Source organism: Macrobrachium nipponense, chromosome 35 (genome assembly GCF_015104395.2).
Source record: "Macrobrachium nipponense isolate FS-2020 chromosome 35, ASM1510439v2, whole genome shotgun sequence".
NCBI classification, from domain to species: domain Eukaryota; kingdom Metazoa; phylum Arthropoda; class Malacostraca; order Decapoda; family Palaemonidae; genus Macrobrachium; species Macrobrachium nipponense.
The window spans coordinates 22439746-22461102 of NC_061096.1; the positions used below are offsets into that span (position 1 = coordinate 22439746).

Below are 21357 nucleotides of genomic sequence, written 5' to 3' on the forward strand. Positions count from 1 at the left end.
CCAGCAGTCTCAGAAAGTCAACCTCTGTGATTCACCAAGGCAAATGTGCGATCTACTGTGATTGGTGTCATAAACGGGGTTTTTCTCCACTCGCAACCTCTATTTAGCGAATAGCAGACTTTTTAATCTTCCTCAGAGATGAGAAACATTTGTCCGTTTCTACCCTTACAGGCCACAGGGCGGCCCTGAGTTTAGTGTTACACCTCAGAGGTATCGACATCTCTTCCTGGGAACTTTCCTTGCTAGTTAAGGGGTTTGAGCAGTCAAGTTCTCCTAGGGAGCTCAAGCCTCAGACGTGGGATGTTTCCTTGGTTCTCAAGAGCTTCACTAAGGGTCCATATGAGCCTTTGCATCGCTCATCTGACAGGAACTTGACACTCAAGACAGTTTTCCTCCTGGCCTTGACATCTTCGAAGAGCTATGATGTGAAGCACACCAGGGGTTGGGGGTCGGTGTCCTTCGAATATGTCCCAGAGTTCGTGGCCAAGACCCAAAATCCCTCTGTGCACAATGTAGGTTCACTTCATTTTCCATTCCATCACTGAATGACTTTGTGGGTGATGTTCAAGAGCTTTTGTTGTGTCCTGTCCGGGCCCTGCATTGCTATCTTAAGAGGACACGGACCTTAGACCAGGCTGCCGCAGACGTTTTGTTAGCGCAGGATGCACAAAGAAAGAGGTGTCAAAGAATACTGTCTCTTTTTGGATACGAGAAGCCATTAGACAGGCATACTTGACTCTTGATGATTCCACCACCACATCTGTGCAGGCTAGAGCACACGACGTTAGGGGTACTGGTCCCTCTCTGGCTTTCAAAAAGAACTTGGGTGTACATAGAGTGCTGAGCGCTGGTACTTGGTTATGCCAGTCCACGTTCACCTCTTTCAATCTTAAGGATGTTGCCCACATCTATGGACACGTTTTCCCTGGGTCCTGTGGTGGCTGCCCAACAGGTTGTGTAACTCAATGTGTAACTCATAGTTGCCCTTAACAGGGCACTTTTGTATCTTACCTAAGATGATTGTGTGGATGAGAGAATGATTGAGTTGGCTGGTCTCTTTCTTTCTCTTGTACCTTTCCTTCTTCCTTCGGGTGGGTTAAAGAATAGACATGTCATTTGCTGGACTGGTCTGATACAGGTGAGTCAGGTAGCCATACTGATAGTGTGGTCACTTGGTACACAAATATCCAACCCTCTATTCAGTAGCATATGCTCCACTCCTCGGCAAGGGGGGAGTTCAGAGCAGTAACAAACCCTGGTGTGTTGGTTTGCTATTGGACAGTCAAAGTTTCTCTTTGCTTCCCTATACAATTATTCTCCATATATCATTGTACGTCACTTAGTGTCTGAGTAGTTAGATATCAGTTTATCTAGCTTCTCATGGGCTTCAGTCCCTCTCTGGAAGTTATTTCTTCTGGAGCTGGACTGGTGGGAAGGCCCCCAGCCAGTTTAGGATGTCTTGTACCTCCCTCCAAGTATAAGTCTATCCTGTTGTTAAGACTGAATGTTTGTTCGCGTATGAACAAATGACAAATTTTCTAAGACAATTTGTATTTTTCATAGCTACAAACCTGAGGTCTTAACATTGTACTGCCCACCTCTAGCCGCCCCTATGCCTGCTGAGACATTCTGAGTTGGGAAAGACTGACGCGGTGGCGTAGGTATGTGGTCCTTGACCACTCTTCACCCGATATACGCACGCATTGCCAGATCTCACAAGATTCCTTGCTTTCTTCTGCGATTTAACCAGATCCAGCTAGGTAGTAGAAATTATCCTATTGTTAAGACCTCAGGTTTGGAAGGCTCTTACCTTTCAGCTTGAAAGATAATTTTGTTAATGAACCACATATTAACCCTTCACTGTCAGTCCTACTGGTAGTTCTGATTCAGATTAAGATATGTTTGTGCATAGAATGTTTTAGGTTAAGTTAGGAAGGGATTGGGCAAAGATTTCTGTATGCATTCTTGAAAGTTTATCTTAGCTACCACCACATCCTAGATTAAGTTAGGTGGAGGGAACCAAGGGAAATAGATTCCCTATTTTACTGGTTTTGTGTTTTTCCCTACCCAGAATCCATGTTTTCCCACTGTGGTCCCCAAAATTGTAGGATATAAAGGCGAGGTCCTTTATCTGTATATACCTATTCACATATTTGATAACAAAATATCAGAAACAGAGCACACTTTAAAACAGGAAAATCATATTTTCATGTCCCAATTTCAATAATAGTTTTTAAAGTAAAATTTTACCATTTGATATTTTATAGGAAAAAATGATAAATTTGTTAGAGCAGTGCTAGGATACCTGAAGCCGTAATAGTAGATTACAGTTTCAATTAAAGGTATTGGCAGTTACATCAAGGTAAAAATGCAAAATAACACTATTAAGGGATTTTGACGAAGGAAAAATCTATTTCTGGGCAATGACCTGTGTCACCCAGTGAAATGGTTCCTTTAGCACTCATTTCTAAGGTATAAGTATTGCTACAAATACCTGAGAAAAAGCTATATGGTAGTGCCAGAGTATTCTGGCTCGCTCACCTTTATTCAAGGTGTCGGTATGGTATCTGGGCCGAGTGAAACCACTACCAGAGGTCCCTTGCCATTTAGTCTCTTCCTTCCTCAATATCCCTCGTCTACAGAGGAGCTGTTCTAGGCCCCCGCTACCCGCTACTACTACAACTAGCGCCTTTGTTTACCATTCCTGTAGATAGCACCCAAGCTTGGGCCAGACAGGGTGTGGAAGTAGAGGGTGGCTTTCACTTGGGGACACAGGTCATTGCACAGAAATAGATTTTTCCTTCGTCAAAATCCCTTTTCTGGGCTCAGCCTGTGTCGCTCCGTGAAATAGTAACAGAGAATTTAATTACACAATAAAGACCCAGATACAAATATATATAATCCAAATCATCATGATACATAGAAAGTGCAATCCAAGGTAAAGTATGTAAGCCAGTAACAACCGAGCTAAGCTCAAGAATGCTAGCGAGGCAGGTAGGAGAGAGAGATATGTAAAGAAGAGACATAGGCTAATTAACTACTTACTACTGTTCTAAGCAGTGTCAGGGGAAACTGTGTTTCCAGCTGCCACTGCTGGGAATTTAAGGGCTTCTAACGACTTTAGGTAGTGGCGTTCAAAATACTGTCGGGGACTTCCAGCCTGTGTACTTCTTGAGATCGTCAAAATTCATGTGTTGAAAATAATTAATTGAGGTGGCTACTGCCCTAATATCATGTGCCCGTGGGAATGATTCCAGGTTAGCTTGCTTCATAAAGTACAGAATCTGTTGTCTGATTCCTTTTAGGGAAATAGTACCACCTTTTTCCCAAATAAACAAAGGGCCTGAAGATTTTGAGGCAGTTCTGCTCAAATATGCTCTTAGGGAATTAACTGGACATAAGGACGGGTCCTGAGGAAGTGGGACAATCTTCCATGGAGCCCACCTATCTTGTGGGTCCTCATTTTTAGCCAAAAATTGACGATCTGGTAAGAGTAGTAATTCTCCTGAAGGGAGAAACTCAATATATTCTGGTTCCCTAGAGAGCCGACAGTTCAGAAATTCTGGCTCCTGAGGCTAGACTTATTAGGAATAACATTTTCCTTAGGAGCGTTATATAATCACATGATTCATGATCAGTGCCAGAAGCTAGTTTAAGGACATCATTTAAGAACCAGGAGACCGTTCTGGGTCTCTCTGTTGGTCTAAGTCTAGCACAAGCCCTTGGGATAGATGAAAAATACAAATCTGTCAGATCAATGTTAAATCCAAATTGGAAGATTTTCTTAAGTGCCGATTTGGTTGTAGTTATCGTACTTGCTGCTAAACCTTTTTCAAACAAGGTTCTAAAAAAGGTTATTGCCAGATTCGTGGTCATGGTTTGTGCATTGGAGTCCCTTAAAAATACAGCTAGTTTCTTTACTGCTGAGTCATATTGACGCAGGGTTGATTCTCGTTTATCAGATTCCAGAAACCGGATGTTCTGAGGATCAATGTTGGCATCTTTCTGTGCTGCAAACTTCATGAAGTCCATAAAGTTAGGGCTTTCTGAATTCCTGAGGAAGCGGACACAGTCCGCGTTTGTACCAACTGCGTCAGTATGGGATTGGGAATCCGTTGGGGCCGGAGTCCCAATTCCACAAGTAGAGAGAACCAATTGCTCTTGGGCCAGTTGGGGGCCACTAGTGCTTGTTCAGGACCTTAGGAAGTAGATTCACTGGAGGGAAGAGATAAATTCTCTTCCAGATATTCCAATCTATAGCCATAGCGTCCGTGGCGTAAGCCAGAGGGTCCAGGTTGGGGGCCACGTAACAAGGAAGTTTGTGGTTCGACTCCGTGGTGAAAAGATCCACTTGCAGCCCGGGCACCTGTTGACAAATCCATTTGAATGACTCCCTGTCCAGATCCACTCCGATTCCAGCGGGGTGGATCATGACAGGGCTTCCGCCACTACGTTTCTCACTCCCGCTAGGTGGGTGGCTGAAAGGTGCTAGGGCAAATATGTCTATCATCACATGGTTCACATGGCTCGATTTGGAGCCACCCCTGTTTATGCAGTGAACCACCATTGCATTGTCTAATACCAGCTTGATAGGGATTTTCTTGGCTGGTAGAAGTCTTTTCAGGGTTAGAAACACTGCCATCGCTTCCAGTACATTGATATGTAGCTGGCGGAATGACATTGACCAGGTTCCCTGTACTTTCTTGTATTGTGAGTACCCGCCCCAGCCTCTTAATGAGGCATGTGTGAATCACTAGAGCCAGTGGAGGAAACTGTAAGGGTATTTTCTTCGACAGACTCTTGATCTCTGTGTAAGATCGCCGGGATGGGTGAAATTTGGTCCCGGGATCTTCGGTTTGCTTTTGAGCGCCAAACCCGGTTTATATCATTTAGTTTGGCTTTCAGTAGAATGTCCATCACTGATGCAAACTGGAGTGATCCTAGGATTCTCTCCTGGTTCCTCCGGGACGTCTGTTTGTTTTTGAGAAATTGTCTTGTGGCCTTGGCTATTTCTCTTCTTTTCGCTGGCGGAATTGATAGAGTATGAGAGTCTAGGTCCCACTGGATTCCTAGCCACTGGAAGCGTGACTCCGGAGTCAGCCAGGACTTGGTCCTGTTTATCTGGAAACCTAAGTGTTCCAGAAACTCTACTACTTTGACCGTCACCTTGTGGCATTCTTCGACATCTGTGGCCCATATGAGCCAATCGTCCAGAGAGGCTACTAACATTATTCCCTGAGTCCTTAATTCCTGGACTACTGTTTCTGCCATCTTTGTAAATATTCTGGGTGCTATGTTGAGCCCGAATGGCATTACTTTGAATGAATAAGCCTTCTTTCCTAGTCTGAAGCCTAGGAATGGGCGAAAGTGTCTTGCTATCAGGATATGATAGTAGGCATCTGTAAGATCTGTAGAGGTGGTGACGGTCCCACGGGGAAGTAAGGTCAGCACCTGTGAAACGGTCAGCATTCGGAACTTGTCGCAGTGAATGAATGAGTTCAGATGAGACAAGTCTAGAATTATTCTTAGTTTGTTCGAGTCTTTCTTTGGCATGCTGAACAAGCGCCCTTGAAACTTTAAGTTTCTGACTCGTGACACTACCCTTTTCTGAAGAAGTTCTTGGGTATACTCTACCAGTTCGGCTGTCGGTTTTTGGTAAAAGGCGTTGGATGGAGGAGGACCTTGAATCCAACTCCAACCCAGACCCTTGGTCACAATACTCTGTGCCCAGTTGCTGAACCCCCACCGATGTCGGTAGAGGTACAGCCTCCCTCCTACCTGGGGATTCTCACTGGTTGGCCGATGGTCAGCCACCACGTGCTCCCCGGAAGCCTTTGCCTCGGTTGGAGACTCTTCCACCGCCTCTGTGATGGGAGGGTCCTCTGGCACGGCTGCCTCTGGCGAACCTCTTGAACCCTTGAAACGTTTGAGTCTCAAAGGTTGCATTATAGGCCGGAGAGACAGCAAAGGAGGTTGAAGCCTGAGCCTGTTGTGACGGTTGGGTCAATAGCACAAACTGCTGTTGCGGATGTGCTTTTGATGTTGACGGTTGCGGTACTTGGGACACCGGAACCTCCTGCACCAAAGTCTGCTGTTGGGGGGCTTGGAAGGGCTGGAACTTCCTCTGCCTCTTTTTTCTTTTTGGATTCGTTCTGGTGGACTCGGGTTTCCTTTTGGGAATGAGTCCCCAACGAATCTTTAGACTTTGGTTTACCCTCAAAGCTTCCACCAGAACCCCATTTCACAACGTCGGCGGTCCGTTCCCATATGGAGGATGCAATGAGCTTATTAGGTTCGTCACGGATTGAAGCCTCCACCAGAACATGCTTCCTGCAATTCCGCCAAGCTATGATAAAATCATACAAGCCACACTACATTGTATGCAGTAGTGACTTGGTAATGATCTTAAACAATGGTTGCTCTCCATAGATGAGGGACGCCATTTCGGTCATAGTGAGGGAATTGAGGGACCTACTGAGCCTCATCCTAGCGTCATACTCCATTTGGATCAGGCTGTCTGACAGTCTAGGGAGCCGCTCGCTGAACAGCATGTTACCACAGTCCGGCTTGAGCTTACCTACTGAGGTGGCAGGGGTGTCAACCCAGCAATCAGGGGATCCGGGAACCAGAAGGGAGGTTAAATCCATCTCCCGGAGCTGAGGCATGGGTTCATCCTTCATGGCTGCCTAAATCGTCAGTTCAGCCACTTTGGATGTACATGGCATCGGAGTTGCCTCATTTACTGCAAAAATAGTAAACGGGCTTCTGTACACTGCCATTGTTCCAAGCTCCGGAGCCAAGCCCATTGAGCTTGATCCCGGGGGAAGATTACAGTTTCTTTGGGGACCTTGTCCTCCCTCCTCATGGCAACCTCCGTTAGGCAGGCGTAGCCCATGAAGGGGAACTGGAGCCCCGGAGGATAGAACTCGAAGTCTTCCAACCTTCGAGTTCCGCAACCCTCAATAGTCAGCATACCCTCCGAGAACGGGGCGTATGCTGCTAACCTACATGGGTTATTATTCTTGAATGGAGGTAGATTAGATGAGTCCGGCATTGGCAAGGGCTGAGTAGCCTGTCTGGACTGGGCCAGTCCTGTTGCCACTGTATCCCAGAGACCCGCCATCAGGTTCTCCTGGGTTACCATCCTTTCCGATAAGGATTGGATGGTCTGTCCCAATGCCTCCAGCGTGGTAGACAGTTGGGAAAACATTTCCTGGAACTTGGTCTGGACCAACTTCCCCATCATGTTTCCCACCTGTTGCATGATGGTAGCTGAAAAGGCATCCGGGTCGAAGGTAGAAGGCTGAGCCTTCGCCTTTAGAACCTTGGCTCTCGACCCCTTCAGCGGGGGAGTAACTTTAGCCTTATCTGCCCCAGGGTTGTAAGCCAATGGCTTAGGGACTTGGCAGGTTCCAGACCTCTTAGGCAAGGACTTTTGCATGGACTTTAAGTCCACTGGGTTCTTAACCTTAGGGATCACCGAAGTAGACTTCGGTCTGACCGACTGATGTCTCTCGGCGAACCCCTGTAACGAAGTGGTAGAGGAGAAAAAAGAAGACTGAGATGGGTTCAAGAGCAATCCTTGAGCCCCTACTGCACCTGCCTCACTAACATTCTTACCGTTGCCCATGTCGTCAATAGTCATGGGCTCGCGGTCCAAGTCGAGGGCTGCTACTTCCCCTGCGACCTCCTCTTCCAGACCTTCCTCTGGTAAGGGCAATGTCGCGGCTTGAATCCCAGCGATGATGGGAGCAGCTACCGTGGGATCTACCACCGATGCCTTCTTGGCCCCGGGGTAGATGAGTCCAGCCATATCTTGGGAAAGCATGTAAGGCTGTCCCTTCTTGGCGTTGCGGCCAAACCCGCCTACCCAGACCTTCAGGGTAGCCAAGGCAGCGTCCCTAACCGCTTGGACGGCCCGTAAAAAGGGATATATTAATACTGGAGAACGGCGTTGCAACCCTCCTCCAGGCAATGAGCGACCTGCAAGTCAAATGATACATGAGCATCATAATCAACCTTCCGGAAACATGCAGTATGCTATTGCCGCCGGAGTAACTTTGGTGACAGCATGTATATTGTACAATAACATGCGACCTTGTTCTCATCAGCTCCGGTGTCCTGTCTATACCCCTAGTAACATCCGAAATAGACAATGGGGGGACAGGTTATGAAACTCAATGGACTCCGGCGCACTCCGGAGACGTAAAATCTGACAGATTTAGGAGGTTTCAAACCGTTCCCATTGTGTCGGGATTAAGGATAGAATCCAATACCGAGGTACGGGGTTGAGGAGCTAGTGATAACAGGGTAGGTCAGTTAAATACACGGCGGAGTTGATAAGTCCGCCATCGTAAATATCCGAATACATAGTAAGATAATACCTTACACAATACAGTGGTGGATGTTATATTATGTGTAATAAAACATGCATGCAGCATAAAGGATCCCATGGTTAGGCCGAAGCCTTTTCACGTATCTAAATACGCCTATCTATCCCGATAACGGGCCCGGCTTCAAAAGGACAGAACAGGGGTTAGGACTATTTTCATAAACCATACCTTGAAGCCGGAGTCCCGAGTCCGCCGGAGAGGGGTGGGAAAGGGTGGGCGTAAAAGACAGAGAAAGGGATACATAGCATAGTGGACCGAGGTTCACCCCGCCCAGCTGAGCCTGGTAGCCAACCAGGGCTCGGCCTAGCAGGGCCTCCCCACATCTCCACTAGAGAGAGGTATGGTACGGTGGGCCTGCCTACCGATAGTCCTCCCCACCCATCCCCCCCTTTAGGAAACTCGGATCGGCTACCTGAGGTAGCGTGAGTGAGTCCTCACTCCACTGAGGTTGGTGAGAGGGGGGGGAAGCGGGGAGGGGTCGGTTAGCAGGGTGGCTCGTACGCGATCGACTGGAGACCTTCTCAGCCGTCTGAAGTCACGCGGTGTGAAAGACCAGTCGATCGAAAGTAGGCCTATAGGCAACTGAATGTCGTATATAATGAACATAGTAAACACATAACACAAACGTCCTGTCCTAACATGGGGGAGAAGAAAGAGAAATAAATATGGAGCGAAAGAGAAAGAAAGGTGTCCTCATGAGAAGCTGGCCTAACTTCGCAAATCAAATCGATCTGGACTCGTTAGCCTGGCAACTCAGAGCGGCTTAGCCTAGATGCCGTATCGAGTTATTTACTCGAGGGGCAAGGCGGCCAGGGTGGCTCAAGGACAATCCTAGGCTACGAATGGACCAGGGTCCTTCCGTAGAAGACAAGAGAGTCTTACCATGAAAATTCCTATAATACAACTTGACTAGATGTATGGTTGTTATGCCAACCTCAAGATGTAAAATAAGGTTAAATGAGTAGGCTACGTCCCGACAGCATGCGGTTCGGTCAGTAGGCTATACCCCTGTGATCGGACTAATCATAAAAACGTCAGCAATAAAGCATCTGTATAATACATATAAATAGAGTACTGCTATGTAATGGGATTGACTCTAATTAGTATAGAAGACCAATTGGAGAACAATATAAGCGTAACCTGATGCAGGTAGCAAGCCACGAAATGGCGGCGCTGGTCGGCAACACGTGGACTGCCGCTCTCGCATATAACCTATTTTAAAACAGTTTATCATGCCCATCGCTACCTCAAAATAATACCAAACATTAATTGCATTACTTAACTTGGATGCAGAAGCTACTTGACGTTCCATGATGTCAATAAAGGAAATTCCAACGAATTCACAACACACAGCATAAAACGCGTGCTAGCGATGTCGTGCTATCGAAAGGAATGGTAAACAAAGGCGCTAGTTGTAGTAGTAGCGGGTAGCGGGGGCCTAGAACGGCTCCTCTGCAGACGAGGGATATTGAGGAAGGAAGAGACTAAATGAAGGTAAGCGAGCCAGAATACTCTGGCACTACCATATAGCTTTTTCTCTGGTATTTGTAGCAATACGTACTTATACCTTAGAAATGAGTGCTAAAGGAACCATTTCATGGAGCGACACAGGCTGAGCCCAGAAAAGTGTTATAGCAACATGTAAATTTTAAACTATGGCACGTGCATACCTTTTACAAGGAGAAATATGGTATTTCAAGCTAAAATAAGGGGAGCTATGTTCCTTTCCCCTTTAGCATTGCCATACAAATCTCAAACAGTGTAATTTGAGCGTACACAACTATGCACTTGGTTACAGCTATGCACTTCCATAAGCACACTTGACCATAGACAATCTCAACTTCGAGTGGTTAACTTAACATCTTGACAAAATGAAAACAATTTGTTTTTCCAGTCCACCAATGATGAAGGATATTACCATTAATTTCAAGAAAAGATTTCCATTGTTACACCATATATGTATGTTCTTGAACAATAGGAGCCGCAGACCCTCAATCCTTTGCTATGCGACCTGCAACCCACCTGGGGAGTGAGTCTCCATGTATGTAAAGTGTAGTGTTTGTATCTCCATAGGAACAAATGACAAATTTTTTAGCCTTTCAAATGGTTTTTATCAGCCTCAGCCACCGTACTACATTCATTGATGCTGCATAGTTGCACCATCTGCTGCTAAAGAGCAGTGGTTGGCATGAGTTTGAGAGCATAGTTCCCTAGCCCTATCCTTCTTGGCTACCTTCCTTGTTATCCAGATCACAGACAGTCCAGTGCATGCACTGTAGGATACTTAAGAAAACTGAAAATTAATTATAAATATGTCATTTTATAGTGTATTTTTGAATCTTGGCAATGATCCTAGTGATGCCATTGCAAATTTTGTAACTGGTTTCTTTGAAAGAATGGGTTTCTGTCCCACATTTGATCTTCTGTTGAACTTTTCCACTGACCTTGGAGGGAGTGCACAGGTAGTCTGTGCCTGTCATTTAGAGTTATAGGGCATTTTTCCCAATTTCTTCCTCCACAGGTACTGAAAGTTATATATTTTCTAGAACTTAAGTTCCTTTTCAAGAAATTGGACAAGGTGAGGAAACCTAGACAAGTCTACCCTCCCAAATGGGATTTTACCCTTGTTCTACAGTCTTACAGTCTCCCCAAAAGCCTATGAGGATGCCTTTCAGTTTGATTTCATGTAAACCATAAAACTTTTTCCCCTCTCTCTGCAGACATATTATTAGGCTTACAAGCAACAACTCAAACCCCCCTTTACAGACTGCACCATTCACCTATCTTGCTTGCAGTCTGTATAGAAATGATTTTGTAATATCTTCATAAATGTTTATTCTGTATACACGATGATGTGTTACTAACATACTGCTTATTTTTTTTTATCATATCTTCATCCCCTCTCATTCTGTCTCTAAGAACACTCAAGCCTTTTAATCCAAAAGCTTTTAAAACCATGTTTTCCCCGCCAGCATTAAAGTATGAACTAAACCCCTGTTTAAACACAGTTTAGTGCATGGAGAACTTATATGTAGAGAGTTGGAGGTATCAGTCAGCCTGCATCTTCCCCAAGGTTGTCTCCAGCAAACATTACATTTTTTTTCTCTCTCAGCCATGTCATGGCTGTCAGCTGAGTAATAGAGTAATGTGTTTACTACTCATTGCTTTCTCATCTCCCTCTTAAGTCATTATTTCATGAATTCTGTTGTATATTGTTATTCAAAATAACATTATAGACCAACCCTAAAATGCTAGTAATTTATAAATTGTTCTTTCACCGAATAGTATAGAAAAAAAGAGAAAATATTAAGAAATAAGTGAGACAAAATAGCAACAATGATACTCTTAAAGTAAGTAGTTTGTGGCACAAAAATTAAAGCACTAACAGAAGATTCCAGTTGAAATTGAGCTTATGGAAGGTAAAAATTCAGGATACTTACAAAATTACCTAAATCATTATGGCTATTGGTAGGGTATATAAAATTACCACTTCAAGTAATGTGTACATATAATTGTTAGAAGAGGAAGATAATGGGAAACTGGAGTTCCAATCAGTGAATATGGTATTCCAACAGAGGTAGAACACAAGACTTCTTGAAGAATTGTATGATAAATTTTAAATATGCAGCAAAAAAGAAAGCTTTTAGTCAAAGCTATTGTCTTGCATTGTCAACTATCCAGAATTATCAGGGACTGTATTAATAGCCATTTACATTTGGCTAATATATCAGCTTAATGACACCCCACCAAGCTACCAGTGCTTAAAATGATATCAGATTTGGCCTCAATCTCTCCTATATGTAATATTGAGTCGGTTGACAACACAACTGATTCAGGTATAATAAACCAAGTAAAACTAATTTTGTTCCATAATACAAACATTATTCTTACACTGGAATCCATCCCCCCTCCATCAACTGGGTGTGGATGCCACTATATTGCAAATTGTTGAATGAATGTTCTCAAGTTAGTGGGCACCATGAATGTATCATTGAGATACTGCAAAGTAAGACTTCTTACTGAACTTGTGAGGTGAGAGATATGGGTATCTTACACTACTTGAGAGACATTTTCATCTTTGTTTACCATAATCTTTACTATTTCTGTTTTACTAAATATGTCGACAAGTGTTAGCGTGAAACTAGAGCATAAGGCTATGTAAGCAAGAATTTGTATTTACAATATATCAAATTTTATTTGAAGATTTATCTTTCTTAAATCTCTCTAGAACAAAAAAATGGCCACCCGTTACTTTAAGGACCTCTTGAGCAACTGGAAGGTTAATGATCTTAATCTAGCCAACTGTAGTATTGACATTGGAGCTGGAATGGCCATAGCACCAACCCTGTTCACACCTCCATTATTACTGCCCATTCATGGTCCTACACATCATTGGTCCAGCATAAAGACACTGAGACTGCCACATGTGAAGCTGAAAGAACCTTTAGGTTTGGAGCGACGTGGGCATCTCCTTTTGCCAGTGCTTAGACACTGTCCTAAGTAAGTTTCTTTTTGCAATTCATTAGTTGAATTTGATTATAAGAGTAATAGATATACTTTTCTTTGGTATATATATAAGATATATATATATATATATATTATATATATATTTGATATATATAGATATATATATATATATAATCAGTAACTTTTGTATTTATTGTTCACATGGGTGTATACTAAGTACATACTTTACATAAAGTTCTAGAGGCTCCATTTAAAAAGTTATATGTTTTTAAACTGATTTTTAAAATTGAATTGAGGAAGCATTAAAAGGCAACCAATTTACATTCTTAGAATACCTTAGAAAGTAACTTTATGGTTTCAAGTTTTAATATAACAATTTGGAAGAAAGTCTCCATTCTTTTATAAGTAAGTGTTAATTTTACTGTATGCTTTTCTTTTATTTATCCACAGTCTGACAGTATTAGATTTATCAGCCTCCTCAAATCATATTACATCTTTAGATGACTGTGCAACTCGCAAGTTCTTCCAACTTCTAGGAACAAACTTTAAGAAGCTCAAACAATTAACACTGTGCAACTGGGAATTTAAATTTAAAAACTACGAAGAAACTTGTTTGGATATTGGTCAGCTAGTTCGCTCCTGTACAGAGTTGAGAACTTTAGTACTGGACAAAGTTAGTGAAGTTAGGTCAGGACTGTCAGTCCGTACCCAGTGTCGTGCAACATTATTGCACCAGTTGGTCAACAACCTTCCTCGTTTATCAGAGCTCTCTCTTTGTTTCTACCGTATTGATGACTTTGAATTAGACAAGCGGTCAGCTGCCCAGCTTGGTGCTTGCTTCCATGATCACTGGAACTCAACTAATAAATTCAAACTCAAATTCTTTGGATTATCTCCAGCAGCAGAAACAGCTTTGCATGATGCCCTTATGAAAGACTTTACAGTAATTATTAGTCAAGGATATCCACTAGAAATAACTGTCCGAAAACGATATCTCTTTGCTGCATGAAAATTTAGGGCAGTAGTTTCCTACCGTTCTCGCTAAAGCTATCATGTCTTTTAAGAAATTGTTTCTTTACCTCATGAGTTCTTGTGAACTTTCATCATCATTCAGCACTAAGGAGGATGTAACACTCCCTTGAGCAGGGTATGGAACTACTGCCCAGAGGTGTTTCAACTGTGAAAGGCCAATGAGGATTTGAAAAGCTTATAAAGGGGCTTATGAAATTAGTATTTATTATCCATACATATATGTATATATACATATATTGTATACACACACACACACACACACACACACACACACATATATATATATCATATATATAGATATAAAGATATATATATATAATATATATATATATATATATATTACTGTATATATATATATATATGTGTGTGTGTGTATATATATATATATATATATATATATATATATATATATATATGTACTATATGAATAATCACAAAGTTTCAAAATGCCTCATCATTGTCTATCAAACATTAATATCACATGGATGTTTTTCAAGGGGTAGCACCCATGTTTTGGCAATTGCCACACAATCCACCATGATACATAGGTTTTAATATATATATATATATATATATATATATAGATAATATATAATATATATAACAAAATATATATATAATATATATATAAATATATATATTTATATATAAATATATTAATATATATATATTATATATATATAATATATATAGTATGTATAATATTATATTATTATTATATATATATATTATATACTATATTATTACATATTATAATAATATATATATATATATATTAATATATATTATATATATTATATATTATAATATATATACATATATAAATTATATATATATATATACTATATATATATATATATATAGATAATAAATATATAAATATATTATATAATATTATATTATATATAATATTATGAATATATATATATAAAATATATATATATATATATATATATATATATATATACACATTATATACATTCAATAAATTACACATGGTGTGTCAGTATCAAGTGCAAAGGATATTTAAACTACCCCTTTATATAGCTTCAGGCCTCTGTAAGCCTTGCCTTGCCTTACCAAACTGGAAAGACAACTACTGTACCGGTATTGTGATTTGTGAAGACCAGATCATGCAATTATTTGACAATTGCTAGTTCAGAATTGAGATCTTTCAGCTCTTGGAACATATATGGTCTTTGTTTCTTGTAAAGTTCAAGCATTATATAGTATATATATTTTATATATACTATATATGTGATATGTATATATATATATATATATATATATATATATATATATATACAGTATATATTGCTTACATAATATAATGTACTATAAATATCAACACTTCAAGAGCATTAAATGATTTTTCAGAATGGTTGTCATTGAAAATTGAATCTGTTTCAGCATTAATTATCTTTTTATCAGTGAGTTTTATTTTTATATGCATTTGTCAGTGAAGCCAGGAAGGTTCTCAATCTTAAAAGGTAGCCAGAGTCTTAACAGTACAGTAAATTGTATTTATAGTTACAAAAGATTAATGTTCATGTAATACTGTATGTAATTGGAAAAGTAGAGTTTAATCTGGTGCACTTTTCATCAACTTAAGGTTAAAGCAATGAACTAGGTGTTTAGTTTTGAACTCTACTCTCTCTCTCTCTCTCTCTCTCTCTCTCTCTCTCTCTCTCTCTCTCTCTCTCTCTCTCTCTCTCTCACATTCCATTGAAAAAGAGGCCCGGAAAAAGAGTATTAAGTAAGCTATTCAGTATTAGTGAAGAAACATTCTCCATTGCTGTAAACATTAATTCACTCTTGCCCAGTGTTTTCACCGAAAAAAGGATTTCATATCCTGTATCTGTTATTGTTTTCATTATTGGTTAATGTGTGGTTATTTGCCAGTTCATTACTCACTTAAACTACCGAAAATTATATGAACCATCAAAGAATAGTTTTATTATAACAGAACATTATTAGCCCAGATTTCAAGGAAATAAACGCCATCAAACACATGGTTACATGAGTGGTTATGCCTTTTGAGTATCAATATCTGCAGCTCTCCAAACTGATGCTCACAATGAGAACTGCATTGCTCCTGCAAGGAGAAGACAGATACGATTATTGCTGTACTTATACATTTGCATGTTAAGCAGGAAATTATGAGTTTCCTAAACTTAGTTCTAAATTTTATACAACAGCATCTTAAATATGCTCACATTACCAAACAAATCAAGGTCCCATCCCCTAACTATTTTACAAGTCCACAAATGAAGATATGAGCTACAGCTGCTTACATTAGGGACCAAAATAGCCCATAATGAGCAAAGGTCATGGTAGCTCCTCTATAAAAACCAAATAACTTACAGAAAGCCTCCATTTGCATATTTTCTGTCATCAGAAAATATTTTGCATATGGTTGTAGGTTATCTGCAACATTCAGGGCAACAATGCACAGAATAAAGGAAATAAGGGGAAAAAAAGAATCATACCTTTGTAGAAAATATTTACAATAATTATGAATGAATAACTGATAAGACTGAAGAAAGTATATTGTGCAATTGCTTTCTCCAGCCTCTCTAGCAATTGTATGTATGATAGAGATGCTGATTTTTATTTAGTAAGTCATAACCATGTCTCAGGTCAACTCTTCATTTCAGTATACATTATTTTACAATAAACCATAAAGTAGTACTTACTGATGATGCAGAAATGTATTAATAGAACAATTTTTTTCTTATCTAATATGAATTATTGTATGCAGATTTTCTATCTATTGGTATTTACAACATTCCTGTCATCACTATCAACTAAAATATCAAAACTAAATGAGAAATAGTTGTAAACATTAATAACTAAATAATTGATGATGAAACAGATTTTTATTATTATATCTATCTTTTATAATATATATATATAGATATATATATTTATATTTATGTATTATATATTATAATAATATATTTTAATATTTATATAATTATATAATATATATATATATATATATATATATGTATATATATATATATATATATATATATATATATATATATATTAGTATATATATATATATATATATATATATATATATATATATATATATATATATATATATTATATGTATATATATTGAATTTGTACATGTAGTTCAGCATATGAAATAAGGAAGTTTGAGTGATGATTGTGTTTCTAATACTGTATTGGCATTGTACATTATTAATTTGCAAATAAATACCAATAATTCATGGAAATAATTGATCCTGATTGTGATAAGGTAAAGTTGGGTATGATTTAAGTTTTATTTGTCCTTTTTCAGTATTTGTACAACTGTAAATACCAAATAAATGTTTAATAAAACCACTTCTGTGTAAAAACAGATCCTCTCATAGATTTATAAAAGATAGTATATTTTAAGAAAGCCTGAGGGTGTGATTACTGTACGTACATACTTTCATTTAATAAGAGACAGTTGTTAGAAGAAACTCTCTAGCAAATGAATAACATAAAGCAGAATGAGCCTGTTACCAGAACAGCTATATGTATTACTGTAGTAATTCAAATACTAAAATATGTGTACGTATAGATTTTATTGTTTTCATAAGAGTAAAATTTAAAGTTTCCTTTTTGTGTCCGTCAATATACTACGTATATACTTTTGTTCCTTCTATCTAGCAGTCTATCTGTTACTAATGAAGGCAACTGGTGTATTGTAAAGTGACATCTTTTGTAATAGTAGAAGCCATTTGAAAGATGTGTTAGTTTTATGCTTTGGGTTTTCATTCATCATTGGAAGGAAACCAGTTATGTAATCACTTGTCTTTAACAACAGTCGTATTCAGAGCAATGTAGTCTTATAACAGACTCATTATGCATGTATTTAATTCAGTAACAGCACACATAAGTACAATACAGAACTTTATTTCCTGGGAAACTAAGAAAGTAAAGAGACTTCCTGAAGAGTATTAGTTTATTCCTGTATTTCAATGCACAAAATGTTGCAACTAATGGAGCCCTTCAGCACAAAGAGTTGCATGGTACAGCAGGGTAAGACTTGAGTTTCTTGTTTTGTAGTTCAGATACTAAGGTAAAACATAATGTTTATGGTTTCATTTGCAAAAGTAAAAGTACAATGTATGCACTGTTTAATAGAAATGATTTTAATTGCAATTGATTATAGTACTTATACCACCTAACATTAATTGTTGGATGTATATTTAGAGGAACACAAATGAAGTGCATTAATTTGATCGTTGAAAATAATTTATAGTAAATATTTTATATTGTTGAGATGAAACCTATCATATTAGTTTATACTTGGGTATTCCAGTGAACAACTGACAATCCCTTTGTAAAATAATAAAACTACCTTCTCTAAGGTTGATATTGAGAGAAATCATTTTTTGTATACCAGTTAATATCTAACATTCTGATGTCACCCTAATATTATCTAGTACATATAGATAATATTAGGAAAATTAACATTCAACTCATGACCAAGAGAATCTGTGGTGTGTGATATAATGTTACCCGAGTTTTTTTTTCATGTTTTAACACAGAATCACCCTGTGTAAACCCTGTATTTACTAGCTGTTGAAGAATATATTAGTGTAACAAAAACAAGTGAGGAAGAAAGGGAAGTAGAGAGCATATTCTGGAATCCTTGCACACTGCGATGTAAAGCAGGATTGAGGAGAGTTATTAGTTACAGAGTAGCAATAGCCAGAAAAAAGTTTAAAAGAGATTGCTAGACGACTAGTAAATAATATAAAACTTTAGCCAGCAGAGTAAAGAGGCCTGCTCAATACTACTCTATGCCACAAAGACATGAATGCTGACAAAGAAAGTTGAGGGGATTTTGAATGTTGTGACAACAGAATATGCAGAACGAAGCAGGTAGATCATACTATAACTGATAGGTGTGATAGTGATAACAGAAAATTGACTAACATATTACAGACAGAATTGGTTTGACGTGATGAGAAGGGACGAGAAACACATTGTCAGAAAAGGAATACTAAATATTAAATTATATCAGGGTGAAGACCAGTAGAAAGACAGAAAATCATGGAAGAAAGACATACAAAAGACTACCCCAAATAGGAATTTAGACTGGAAGTGTATAAACATAAGAGAGGGAAAAACTCATTTTATATCTAACATTATTACGGAAATGTTAATGATGTCTGATCTACAACACGATGTGTGAATACTTTTTGCAGAGAAACCAATGCAAGCTATGTATCTCATACTTATGGCTGTTGGCACTGCTAAAAGAATAGAGTGGATAGTTCATGACTATCTCTAACAGGTCAGAGGTAAGTAGGCTACTTTTATTGCTGTAACTTAGATTGTAATAGCTACAGTATCAATATTTGCTAATTATGATAAATTAGACTTTATTAACCCATCGGAGTATTAATCAAAACAATAATACAGTAATAAAGGCTCATGAACAAGGATAGCAATTAAGAAATAATGAAAGAATCTTTGAAAACCAAAATTAGCACCGTAAATCATGATAATAATTAGTAATCATTTCTTTATAAATTATAAAAAACTAATATTAAAGATGTGAAAAATAAACAATCATGAGAGAATGAAAAAACAATAACACCAAAAAGATTAATAATAAAGTATAAATTGAAATAATTATAAAATCAATCATGAGGACTCATAGAAAAGGAACAATAACAGGCCCCAATCATTGTGAAAATTACTCCATATGAATCATCCACCGCACCTCTCAAGCTATTATCAATCAGAAAAGGGCAATGTGAACTTTGTATTTTTAACTGGTCATCTCATTCCCATTCCAAACCCCTACATACAATGCATCTCTTAACTCTTATCTTAAAGCACTTGGGGTTTATGGATATTCTATCATACAACACTTTTCCAAAAAACTTCACCTCTTTCTTCCTATCCAACTAACATAGTTTGGTCTTCTTCTTCCTTCCTCCCAACTTACTCATCTATTCTCTCCACACAACCAAAACACTTAAACACCCTGATTCATCTTTTTTCTTATGCTAACCTCTTAGCTGCATTTTCTTCGTTTTTCCACCTTTAACCTTTCATGTCTTCTTCATTCTCACATGCTACACAAAGGGCGCAACTCTTAGTTTCTGTTATTTTCTGTTATCCCAATTCAAATCCATGTTTCTCATTGGACGAATGGGTTACGTGCTTGCCTACCAATTTGGTAGTCTGAGTTCGCTTCCCCACTCTGCCAATACGGAATCAGAGGAATTTATTTCTGGAAATTAAAAATTCATTTCTCAATATAATGTGGTTCGGATCCCACAATAAGCTGTGGGTTCCAGTGCTAAGTAACCGATTGGTTCCAAGCCACGTAGAAGTATCTAATCCTTCAGGCCAGCCCTAGGAGAGCTGTTAAGCAGTTCAGTTGTCTGGTTAAACTAAGATATACAGTATTTACCTAGATTCAAATCCATGCTTCTCTGCCATTAGGTAAAGTCACCTCAACCACTTATACTTATATTTTAACTTTTCCATAGATACTCTGCTTGCATCCCTTATAGTTATTGGTCGACATGTTGAATCAACCACCTCCAGTTTTCCACCACACAAATATATATATATGAATAACTTGATCACGAAGTATATAAAATGTGATGCTATGTATAAAAAAAGGTTTTTGCCACAAAGGAAAAAAATGAAAAAGCGAGATAGTCAAGCACTTTCGGTCTAGTTCGACCCTTTACTCAGGCACAACTGATCTTACAGAGGAAAAACATAGTCAAAGTAGGCTTGATATCCAAAGTGACACTACAAGATTAGCAATAAGGTCAATTTCACTCTACAGAAACGAGGAAACGCCTGAGGGCAGCCACACCTTGGAGGATACACACGCGGTCAACAGCTGATTCTTTCAGAAAACAGTACATTTTGAAAAAACAAGGAGGCATATACAACTTATTATCATGAAATTTACACAAATTTTCTCCAAAAAATTATTAATAAAAAGACGAAAGAAAATCTAAATGTATCGAGTAAGAGAGAGAGGGAGAGAGAATATCGAGCAAGAGAGAGAGAGAGAGAGAGAGAGAGAGAGAGAAGAGAGAGAGAGAAGGGGGAGAGAGAAAGAGAGAGAGAGAGAAATAATAACTATATACATGTGGGACTAATTTATTAGTAGTTCATTTATTTTAAGGTCATTCATAAACATTTTACAAATATACGGGTCCAAATGGTACATTCCCAGACTAAGATTTAATCATTAGATCTAGCAATTACATAGGTATCACCCCAATTAATACAATGAGATTTTTCACTCAGATGGATAAACAGTGCATTTGAAGTCTGGGCTGTTCTAACTGAATACATATGCTGCTTAATACGTACACATAAATTTTTACGTGACTGACCAACATAAAACGATGGGCAATCCTTACAAGGAATTTTGTAAATGTTGTTATTTGTTACGGGACTATTCTTAATTAGCATA

General features: G+C 38.8%; 1 protein-coding gene and 1 long non-coding RNA gene across 2 annotated transcripts in view; one reads left to right on the plus strand and one right to left on the minus strand.

Moving 5' to 3' along the window:
• The window catches only part of LOC135208474 (uncharacterized), a 122131-nt gene extending 107959 nt beyond the window's left edge, over nt 1–14172 (plus strand). Inside the window, exons 15-16 of the mRNA XM_064240701.1 lie at nt 12622–12893; nt 13311–14172. Coding sequence (XP_064096771.1) covers nt 12622–12893; nt 13311–13869 — 831 coding nt within the window. The 3' untranslated portion in view covers nt 13870–14172. The remainder of the gene's footprint in view (nt 1–12621; nt 12894–13310) is intronic.
• Nucleotides 14173–15542: 1370 nt separating this feature from the next.
• The window catches only part of LOC135208477 (uncharacterized), a 57266-nt gene continuing 51451 nt past the window's right edge, over nt 15543–21357 (minus strand). The window contains exon 3 of the long non-coding RNA XR_010313176.1: nt 15543–15987. This is a non-coding gene — a long non-coding RNA (uncharacterized LOC135208477). The remainder of the gene's footprint in view (nt 15988–21357) is intronic.